Below are 11,812 nucleotides of genomic sequence, written 5' to 3'. Positions count from 1 at the left end.
AATTAGAAAATAAAATAAAAGTAATCCCTCTACTTGCATAAGGAAAAGAAAATCCAAAGATGGTGAATTTCAGCAGGAAAACATTTATTCTTTTTTAAAGAAATCTTTGGATTTTATTACTTACATATTTATTTATTTGTTTTTGAGAGAGGGAGCGGCAGAGCACATGCACAAGAGAGGATGGAGGAGGAGCAGAGGGAGAGGGAGAGAATCTTTAGCAGCTCCACACTCAGCGCAGAAACCAACACAGGGCTAGATCTGACCACCCGGAGATCACGATTTGAGTGAAAACGGAGTCAGAGGCTTAACTGACTAAGCTACAGGCGCTCCAGGAAAAACATTTAAAAAGTAGCAATTCCAGGCTAAAGTTTAACGCGTGACCCATTATGTTTTTCCTTTTCTTTTCTAAAAGATTTTACTTATTTATTTGACAGAGAGAGCGATCACAAGTAGGCACAGAGGCAGGCAGAGAGGGAGGAAGCAGGTTCCCTGCTGAGCAGAGAGCCTGATGCGGGGCTGGATCCCAAGACCCTGGGATCATGACCTGAGCCAAAGGCAGAGCCTTTAATCCACTAAGCCACCCAAGTGCCCTATGTTTTTCCTTTCTAAAGAATTTTATACTTTTTTTACCACATACACTTTGCTTCAACGAAGAAACAAATTTGACAAATGAAGATGCTTCAAACATCTTTTGTATTTTAATCCTATGTGAGTTAAAAAAAAATACATCTGACTTCAATTATCAGGGCATTTTTGGGAAGAGTCATTTCATAAATGATCTCTTTAAATCTTGCCAGTAAGGATTTTAAAGTTTTGAATAATACTCACCTTCAAATTCTATTACCATTTACCATTTAGTTTCTTGGTGCTTTTTTTCTTTTTTTAAGATTTTATTTATTTATTTGAGAGAGAGAGACTATGAGAAGGGGGAGGGTCAGAGGGAGAAGCAGACTCCCCACCAAGCAGGGAGCCCGATGTGGGACCCGATCCCAGGACTCCAGGATCATGACCTGAGCCGAAGGCAGTCGCTCATCCAACTGAGCCACCAAGGTGCCCTCTCAGTGCTTTTTAAAAGGTCGTTCTAAGGAGCATGAAATTAGATCCCACCTTCCACTTGTAAAAACTGTCTATGACAAAAAAAGGAAGGAAGGAAGGAAGGAGGGGAGGAGGGGAGGAGGGAAGGAAGGATAAAGTTCAATGACAATGCCAACCTCAGATTAATGAATGTATGAGATGCAGAGATAACCATCTCATATTTAGGAGACACCACTGCTTAATAAACAGAGTGCTTTCCTCTCACCTTCAGCCAGGTGTCTCTCCCAGGATGTGTGCTCATGAACCTAATTTAATTAACTACTTTGGTTCTTAACTACGTAACCTTAAGAATTTACAGGTATGCTTGCACATGTATGAAATGATGTGTATGAAGTGATTCATTACAGTATTGTCTGCATCTGCAGAAGACAGGAAACACCAGCATGTCCATCAACAGGGAACTGGTTAAATAACTATGATAAATTCACACAATGGTGTATTTCCAGCTATACAAAAGCACACATTGGTATAGTTCCAGCTATACAAAAGAAAAAGAAAATGTACAGATATGGGACATTCTCCATCATATATTATGAAATGAAAATAGCAAGGTGCATAATTCTAAAAGGTGTGTTATCTTTTTGTAAGAAAAGGGAAAAAATACGAAATGAAAATGTATACAGTAGTAGTGAAAATATACACAAGAAATTAATATGAGATTTCCCTAATAGGGTGGACAAAGAAAAAGACAGGAGCAAGACTCAGAGGGATACATTTGATATCTTCTTGATTTTTAAACAAAACAAATGTATTATCTACCCAAAAATTTCAATTAAATTCAGAAGTAATTTACCCACAAGAAGCTGAACGCATGCCTTCCTCAACTCTTCTCTGCCTTGGCATCCTTCAAGGACCATATCATACAGCACTTCCTTTATGTTGCCCCAACTTGTTGTTTGTCACACTAGTATACCACTTCTCACAGTTAGTTGGGTATCTGTCTTCCCAGGAAGCTGATCCTTCAGAGGAAGAATGATTCATCTTTTTATCACCAGCTCCTCTCACAATGTCAGGACTTAGGCCCCTCAATATATATTTTTAAAATATACCTCAAGTGCACTGAATCAAATCAATCCTAATCCTCAGATCATGGAACACTGTCATTATTCTACCATGCATGGCTCTTTTTTAAAAATTTATTTTTAACAGGGCGCCTGGGTGGCTCAGTGGTTTAAGCCGCTGCCTTCGGCTCAGGTCATGATCTCAGGGTGCTGGGATCGAGTCCCGCATCGGGCTCTCTGCTCAGCAGGGAGCCTGCTTCCCTCTGTCTCTCTCTGTCTGCCTCTCCATCTACTTGTGATTTCTCTCTGTCAAATAAATAAATAAATAAAATCTTTAAAAAAAAATTATTTTTAACAATAAAGTGAACATCCATGGACCCACACCAAATAGAACACTGACACCAAATGTTTATGTAGATGCCTCTTTCCTAACCCTTCCTTTGCCTTCCTGAATCTAGACATAGACCTTACAGCCTTCACAAAAATTAACTCAAAAATGGATCATAGACAATACACTTGTCACCATCTTGTATGAAGGCTAGCTACATCAATTTTCCTGTCTTCCGTCATCATCTAGACCACATGGTCTAGACAGTCCTGACATCCCAGAACATCATACTGGGCTACAACATGCTTATGGATCTGATAAACAGGTAGCAAGTATGGTAGATGCTTTCATAATAAGACATGCAAGCCACAGCATAGGATATAAACCCCCATCAAAATGAAGGGGCCTGGGGCGCCTGGGTGGCTCAGTGGGTTAAGCCGCTGCCTTCGGCTCAGGTCATGATCTCAGGGTCCTGGGATCGAGTCCCGCATCGGGCTCTCTGCTCGGCAGGGAGCCTGCTTCCTCCTCTCTCTCTCTGCCTGCCTCTCTGCCTGCTTGTGATCTCTGTCTGTCAAATAAATAAATAAAAAAAAAAATCTTTAAAAAAAAAAAAAAAAAAAAAAAAAAAATGAAGGGGCCTGCCACCTCAGTGGCTTCTGGAGGTCTATCCCTTGCAAAGTGAAAAGATATGTTGCTATCCTTCGCACTCAACCGAAAAACAAAACCCATGTTTGATAAGCCCTTATGAATTCCAGAGGCCATTTGATGTGCTATGCTGGCCCCCTGAATGATTAACCTGTAAGGCTGTCAGTTTTCACTAGGGAACACAGAAAAGGCTCTGCAGCGAGTTCAAGCTGTAGTACAAAAACAGTGCAAGATCCCAGCAAATCGGATGATACTTAAAGAGACTACAGCTAATAAATATGTTGCATGAATTCTCTGTTAAGCCTCAATAAGAGAATCCGAGGGCATACCTCCAGTGTTTTATAGCAAAGCTATGCTCTGCTAGAGCCAGAATGCCTAACCATGGGTAATCGAGTAACCAGGTTACCCAAATCGCCTAAAATTAACCAGATTTTATCTGACCCATCCAACCACAAAGTTAGGCACAAAAAGCAGCATTCATCACTAAGAGGAAATGTTATAGAAATAAGCAGGCTAAAGCAGATCTGGGAGATAAAAGCTCCATAAGCAGGTAGCTCAGACTCCTTTAATATGAAATACTGTACGCAGTATGTAATACTGCTTCTCCTCACTCGATCCACACCTCTGGCCTCAGGTACAGCTGCTTATAACCAGTTAACTGAGGAGAAAAAGATTTGGGCCCGGTTTCCAGGTGTTTCTACAGTACATGCTAGCACAAGCCAGAAGGTGACTGCTATAATATTACAAGTCCAATCAGGACAGGATGAAAATGGGAAAATTTCCCCAAGGATGGGGATGGGAAGGGGCATAGAATTTTAACAATATATACAGTTGTCTCCTTCACTTAGAGAGAGAGGGCCAAAACTAGAATCCATTCAAGGACAGTGGTAAAAGGCTTGATTGGATAGTTAAAGACTTCAAGAGAACATAATAGGATATATGACAAAATCTAGGGAAGCAGCAATGTGAATGAACTTCTAACATTATACAGTGTCCCATGTGAATACTCACAAAAGGTATCTATTTGTAGAAGAGAATCTCAACGATGAGATGGACAAGAGAATACATTCTGGAAACAAGTCTCTTTCCCTGACAAACCCAGTGCTTACTTTCGTGTAAAAATGGCCATATGGCAAGAAAGCAAGCTTTGTATCAGCTCAGCAACATAGACTTATCACCAAAGCTGTTTTGGGTACCTCCACTGTATAAGGCTTAACCTCTCAACCACCAAGTCAAAGCTGAGTCCAAATATGGACTAGCCAACTACTCAGTAGCAGGTGTATTACATCAGACTGACTGTTCATGAAGGAGGTGACACTCATATTCTTAGAATCGCATTCCGGAATTCCTGTTCACCATTATTGCATTCCACACATTTTCTGTTCAAGAAACTCATTTCACAGCAAAATAGGTCCAGCAAATGGGCTTATGCCCATGAGTTTCACAATATCATCATATACCTCGCAGACAAACAGAAAAAGAACACTCTGCAATGCATTTTATGAAGCCAGCATAATAATCTGAATACCAAAACATGACATTAAGAAAGAAAAATTTTAGATCTCACTCCGTCCACCGAAGCAGAAAATCCTAAACAAAACATTAGCAAATCAAATCTAATATTATATAAAGAGGATCTAATATATCACATTAAAGTTAGGCTTCTTCTGAGATTACAAGGTCTGTTTAATACTTAAAAACACAATTAACATTTACAAAATAAAGTAACATTTTAATAGAAATAAACATCGATTCATGATTTTTTAAAAAAAGAATCTTTAAAAAAAAAGAATCTTTTAGGAATGGCTTAATCTGTAGAGTATCCTTTTTTTTTCAATTCACAGGAAGCCTCATATTGATAAATTATACTTTTACACTATGAGATCAGGAATAAGACAAGAACGTTCATTCACTATTATCAATTCTAAATATAACTGTATTAGAGTTCTTAGCCAAAAATATGTAAAAGAGCCTGGGTTCAATGGGTTAAAGCCTTTGCCTTCGGCTCAGGTCATGATCCCAGGGTTCTGGGATCACCCGCTTATCAGGCTCTCTGCACAGCAGGGAGCCTGCTTCTCACCCCCTCTCTGCCTGCCTCTTTGCCTACTTGTGATCTCTGTCTGTCAAATAAATAAATACAAATCTTTAAAAAAAAAATGTAGAATAAAAAAAAGGTTTAAAGATTATAAAGGTGGGGCGCCTGGGTGGCTCAGTGGGTTAAGCCGCTGCCTTCGGCTCAGGTCATGATCTCAGGATCCTGGGATCAAGTCCCACATCGGGCTCTCTGCTCAGCAGGGAGCCTGCTTCCTCCTCTCTCTCTGCCTGCCTCTCTGCCTACTTGTGATCTCTGTCTGTCAAATAAATAAATAAAATCTTTAAAAAAATAAAAAATAAAATAAATAAAAATTTAAGATTATAAAGGAAAAAATAAAACTGATTTCGTACAGAAAATTCAAAAGAATCTACAAATTTTGAACACATATGATAGTTTAGCAAGTCTCTAGTCAAGTATATTTCTGTATACCAAAAGAAAATGAAATCATTTACTATAGGATCAGATACTAGCAAACACTAAGAAAACTCTAATGAAAAATATGCAAGACATACACATACACACACATCATTATTTAAATAAATTAATTTCAATAAATGGGATATACCATGCTCAGGGATTAGAAAATTCAACATTGTAAAGATGTCAGTTCTTCCCAAATTAATTGATTCATAGCTTCTATGGAACTTGATAAACTGATTCTAACACATATGTAGAAATGTGAGGAGCCAAATATATCTATTACAATGGTGAGGAAAGAAAGTGATAGAGTTTGTCTGCTGAATATCAAAACTTACTCCAAAGTTAGTAAGGTATAAAAGTTTAAAAATGTTGAACTTTAAAAATCAAAATATGGCACTGAGAAAAGTAGTAGTTCCATGAAGTCCCACAAAGTGAATACTTGTATATACTGCCTTTTTTTTCTTTCTTGTCCTAGTCACACTTCACCAAGGTATCTAACGACTCTTACTGCTTAGCTCTTGTACTATCTCCTGGGCTTCTTTTTTGCTATTTTCTCCAAAAATGTTTACAATGTGGACTTCTGAATGGTAAAACTTAATGTTTTTATTAAGGCTCTCACATTTGAATAACTTAAATAGATGTAAAACTATAGGTCCAATACTTAAGAAGTTTTTCTTACAGCGAGTTTTGTTCTTGAAAAGCCTGAGGTCAATCTGATTCTTGTTCTTTATACAAGAAAAAAAAATTATGAGAAAACTTTTTAGATTTTTCTCATTATCTGTAATACTCTTAAATTTCAGTATGTGTCTAGACGTGGGTACTTTCCTCTTCTTTGATACTTTATGGCCCTTTCAATCTTCAATTTTTTTCTTATCCTGGACCCCTTTTGTTACTTGAATGTTGGCCCATCAACTTCTGTCCTTCATCTGACTTAAATCTGTATCCATGTTTGCTTTTTTCTTCTTCTTCCTTTTTTGTTGTTTTGTTTTGCTTCTTTCTGGGAGTCAATTTTCCAACTCCCTAATTTATTCTTCAGCTGTATTCATTCTTTTTTTTTATTCCATTTATGTTATTTTAAATACTATGGTTTTTATGTTTCTACTTGGGTTATTATTTCTTATTCTTGTATCACATTGCTAGTCTTCCCTTTATTTCTTTTAATGTTTATGGGCTTAATTTTAGAGCCTAATGGTCTTATGTAATGGGAGTTTTCTTTTGAACCAGTGGCACCTCTTAACCACTTTACTTTGGCCTATGAACTCACTTACCTAGTAGTACGGGTTCTTCTGAGTGATAGTATGCTCTGGGGAAAGACTGAGGGCCAGCCCTCTGGGCTATGTTGGGGGTTCAAAGAGAGGAAGGAAGAGAAACCCCTACACTAGAAACCCCTAGTGGATAGTCCCATCACTACAAAAACCACTGTAAATTATTTCAGTTTGTTATCTACCAAGTAACCCTTCAGATCAGAGCTCCCTCTCAGACACCATGGGAGAAAGGGCAATTTTCTAAGGCACTTCCTAGAGTCTAGGGCCGACAGTGCAACCCACCAGTCCTGAGTCTGGAGGGGGAGGAGTGAACAAATAATGCACAAGCTAGTCAATCCTTACCTGTCTTCCCCAAATCTTCACCCAAAAGGGCTTTTTGCTGCCAGATTTTATCTGTGAAGACACCTGCAGGAGAGGTCTGGTTCACTGTACTAGTACCTGCTGTGAGAAAGCAGGCAAAGGCAACTGGTTTTCTCTAATGAATCTACTCACAGACATTCAGCCAGCCACACCCCCACCAAGAACCACTTCGAAACAGCTCCCATGTCTCCTGGGAGTTCTTTTTTTTTCTCTTTTAATCATTATCTAAACATACTAAAAGAAACATTCTAATCAAAATATAACAGAATTTACATGGCTTTATTTATACATTACTGGTATTGAAAGCAAACTTTATACAAAGTTTTATACACGTAAAAAAAAAAAACCCTTGGCTAGGCAAAGCATGTATGTGTGTATACACACAAACACATACACACACACGAAGTATTTTACATCATTGTAATTATACATATTTACATATACACTATTTAAATTATTTTACAATTTATCAAAATGAGAGGCAATTAGAAAAGCAAATAAAAATGGATGAAAACAAACAAAATAATTGTTTAAAATACTACAAAATTATTTTGAAAAATCTAGAAAAGAAAGCCGTTTCTCTGAAATATCAAAACTAAAGTTTCAATGCCATTTTGTTGTTGCTTTTATCTTAATAACAAGTTCTGTTTAAAAATAAATATCTTGACCAGTAACAAGTGAGCAAATCAGACTGATGACTGGAACAAGCTAAACATGCTGACTTGAGATTCAAGAGTCAGCGAGTAATAGTAAATGTAGACTTATCTAGTAATCAAATACGCCATAAAACTGCCCTCTACTTCCCCATTTAAAACATGAGGAATTCTAAGCTTCTGTGTAGTATGCAGTATCAACTAAGACTCCAAGGAGTTCAGCAATTTATCTGTAATGTAAGAAAATGCTGACATTATGGTTCTATTTTTCTGATAGGACCCTTTTATAAGGTGTTATTCTTTAAATGAGTTCACTCAGATATCAGCATTAAGGACTAGCTTTTTACAGAATTAATATGGTAACTTTATTGCTATATTCTGATTTTGACAAGAATTTAATGAGACCATAGTACTTAGGATGAAAAAAAAATAGTTGAGACAGCTAGAAATAAAATAACCTACAGTTTTTGCTATCATGCAAGCAAATAAAATTTCAAATATCAAAGCCATTAAGATTTTAGATTTGTATTGGAACTAAGAAGCATAACTTCCAGGAACAAGTTAATTCTTTCATGAATGTATATTATCTCCACGAGAGAATGGAAGTCACATTTTAAGAGAATATTCAGGTAAAATAAAACCTCAGCTGAAGTTCTTAAAGGCAGTGAAAATTTTAAAGCACAGTAAATCTGAAAAAGAATCAGGCCATTTTGGAAAGTTCTTAATAAGTTTTTTCCATTTAAATACTCCATTACTCAATCTTACATTCAGAATTATGTAAATAGGATTTTAACATCACAGTAAACTGCTAAATATCTTCTTAAAATCTCATTAGCAAATAAATTGCTTAAAGAGGATACTGAAATTAACAGATTATCTATCTCAAGATAGTACTTTACACTGGGTCCAGAAATAGATTTAAAACAAAAATATTCAGGACGCTTCACATTAAGACCTATGTCCAAATACAGTTTCTATTCAGATTTAATTTGAACTGAATTTGAAATTTGGTGTTCTGTAGTCAAATAATTATGATTACAAATAAATTGAAAAATAGCAATAGGTTACATATCTTTAAAATTTTCCTTATGTAAAGGTCCAAAATATCTAAGCAATTGTTTCAGGTCTTACAGAAAAAAACCCTGCTGATAATTATTGCCTTAATAAACCTGTATAGAAATGGCTTAAATAAACTGAGGAAACATGTCTGTGAACATTATTAATTTAAATTAACATAGTAAATCATGTCATCTATTCAGATGACAGTGGATTTCATGTTTATGAATGATGTATGTTCTATATTCCAAAAGTATTTAGTACTAATTAAAATTTGAAAAATATTAAATTACAAAAACAATAGATTTCATTAACAGTGAAGTATGTGCTATTGAAAAATGTTTTATTTTCTTCATCTATAAAAGATTTTTTATTAACCAACAAATGCATTTCCTCTCCATCTTACACTCATCAGCCATCAGAAGGTTGAAAAAAAAGTCATATAGTATGTCAATTACACTTAAGAGAGAGTTGAGAGATGCCATGCTGATCTGAACTGCAGCAGGCTTCACTCTGAGCAGGTCCCTATGGATGAGGTGACCTTAGAATCCTGCATGGGCAATCATCCTCCAACCTGTAACTGAAGCAGGGACTCAACTGGATGTTTCTCACCCACTACTCGTATCTTCAGTGACTAACAGGCCCTTAACTGCACAGTAAGTAACAGTATCAAACATTTACTTTACTAGTCTCCTGTAGCAGAACCATTAACTACCTGCATTTTGACTTTTCAAAGAGCTTCATTAACTGCTGGAATCTTTCTGAGACCTGAAAAATGTTAAAGGAATGTTAATTACAGATATCTCAATAACAGTTTTTTTTATCTGTGATTAATATTTTCATAAAATATCTAGAGAAAAAAAAATAGCCCTCAATAATAAAGAAATGAAGTAATGCTTGGAAAAATGAAGTGCCTTCATACTAAAGGTGATTACAGGTTTAATTTTTAACATTAAACTTTCTTAAACAAGCAAACATCATTACAAGACAGCTTGAAATTAAATAGGTAAATGGTAAGACAATAGGGAAAAAGATTAGAATCGTTCCAAACTTCTTCCATAATCACCAAGTTTTTATTTTATTTTTTTAAGTTTTAATTTCCTTAAGTAATCTCTATGCGCCAAGTGAGGCTCAAACTCACAATCCTGAGATAGAGAGGCACATGCTCTACTGACTGAGCCAGCCAAGTGCCCCTTAATAAGTTTTTAACAGTTGTACATGAAGAGCCATATTGTTAAAGAAGTTAGCTAATAAAAAAAAATTAAAAAAAAAAAAGAAGTTAGCTAATAAATATCTACATATTTTAAGCATGACAAAAGTTAAATCTATTTATAGTAGCAACACTTGTAAAAACTACAAAGATGCAAAAATTGGGTAGTTACCTGATACGGATCTTTATTCAATTTGGCAGCCAAATAAGAAAATGTTTTCAGTGATGGCCCTCTTTTTTGACACTCCAATAAAATTTCCCGGTCATCATTTCTGAAGAGAGAATAATGGTATTTGTTTAGCCTTTGCATATTAGAGCCGAAAAGTAACAAAAACTCCACTGCCTTAATATCTACAATAGAGGTGACGTTTTTATTAAAACCCACAGAAAAAAAGAAAAAATGTATATACCAAAATATGGACAATGAGGATCTCTGAGAAGTATTATGGATGATGTCTGAGCTCACAGGTATTTCCCAAAATTTTCTAAAACAAAATTATTATTCTAATGCCAAAATTAAAGATTTTTTCCAAAATTCTCTCTTTAATTGTTTGGGCCCAAACATGGTCACAGTCTTTTTTTTTTTTTTAAAAGATTTTATTTATTTACTTGAGAGAGAGACAGTGAGAGAGAGCATGAGCAAGGAGAAGGTCAGAGAGAGAAGCAGACTCCCCATGGAGCTGGGAGCCCGATGCGGGACTCGATCCTGGGACTCCAGGATCATGACCTGAGCTGAAGGCAGTCATCCAACCAACTGAGCCACCCAGGCATCCCACATGGTCACAGTCTTAATAAGCAGCAGCACCAACAGTAAAATGGAATCCAGATCTTCTCATTCCCAGACCTGTTTTTCCACATGGTCTGAACCAGAGTGTGTTGTTATACTCTCTGAGATCCTATTCTGCCATCTGTAAATTACCTAGAAGGAAGGCACGGAAGACTGTGGTATTAAACAAAACTGGTCACCAGGAAGTTGCTTGCTACAGAACTCCCTCAGACCTTTGAGCACTTCTGGGGCCCGAGGTTAAGAGCAAAAGCAAAGAGACAGTTTCTGGAGATTTGAGCTAAGTTCAGGGTGACAAGGGAGAGAAGACGTGGGGCTCTCAATAGATTAGGGAGCCAGGCTCTCCACGTGTTCCCAACACCAGCTGTTCCCCAACGTGCATGCCCCCAGACTGCACTTTAGAGACTGGTGGTGTTCTGTGGTAGCTAGTGTTTTTGGTTAAAATAAACAAATCTCTCACTTAAAAGATAAAATACAATAAAATTAAGTAGAATAGAATAAAATAAAATAATAAAACCGGTCACCAATTTCAATATGATTGAGTTTCCCTCATTATGCACACTAGATAAGTCTGGGGAGCAATGAACGTCTAGTCCAATGGTTCACAACTTCAGTTACATTTGTGTCTGAAATGGGGTCTTTAAATCTACATTTCTTAAATGTTCACATAGGAATCCAAAGTGCAACCTATTAATGAAACTTTTTTCAAACTCCTAGTTTAGGGGAAAATACAAATTACAAAGCCTCACACTTTCTGCCCTGTCTTACACCACCTGTCCTTCTTCCTTTCTAAAATGTGGCTATTAGGGGAACGGGGGAGCGCCTGGGTGGCTCAATCAGCAAAGGATCTGCCTCTGGCTCAGGTCATGATCCCAGAGCCCTGGAATCAAGTCCCATAGC

The 11,812-nt window shown here is 36.7% G+C and overlaps 1 protein-coding gene across 4 annotated transcripts in view; it reads right to left on the bottom strand.

Annotated features, from left to right (window-relative positions):
* Window positions 1–5,980: 5,980 nt before the first annotated feature.
* Window positions 5,981–11,812, bottom strand: part of CASP8AP2 (caspase 8 associated protein 2) — a 33,313-nt gene continuing 27,481 nt past the window's right edge. For 2 of the 4 annotated variants that reach the window (XM_059401065.1, XM_059401064.1), the window contains 3 exons: window positions 10,301–10,400; window positions 9,634–9,686; window positions 5,981–7,254 (listed from right to left, as the gene is read on the bottom strand). In XM_059401065.1, the coding sequence (XP_059257048.1) occupies window positions 7,239–7,254; window positions 9,634–9,686; window positions 10,301–10,400 (169 nt within the window). In that variant the 3' untranslated portion in view covers window positions 5,981–7,238. Of the gene's footprint in view, window positions 7,291–7,469; window positions 9,687–10,300; window positions 10,401–11,812 lie in introns of those variants that run through there. The other 2 variants (XM_059401066.1, XM_059401067.1) reach the window with 2 other exon arrangements.

This window comes from Mustela nigripes, chromosome 5 (assembly GCF_022355385.1).
Source record: "Mustela nigripes isolate SB6536 chromosome 5, MUSNIG.SB6536, whole genome shotgun sequence".
Taxonomy (NCBI): domain Eukaryota; kingdom Metazoa; phylum Chordata; class Mammalia; order Carnivora; family Mustelidae; genus Mustela; species Mustela nigripes.
This window is presented reverse-complemented; position numbering and strand designations above follow the sequence as displayed.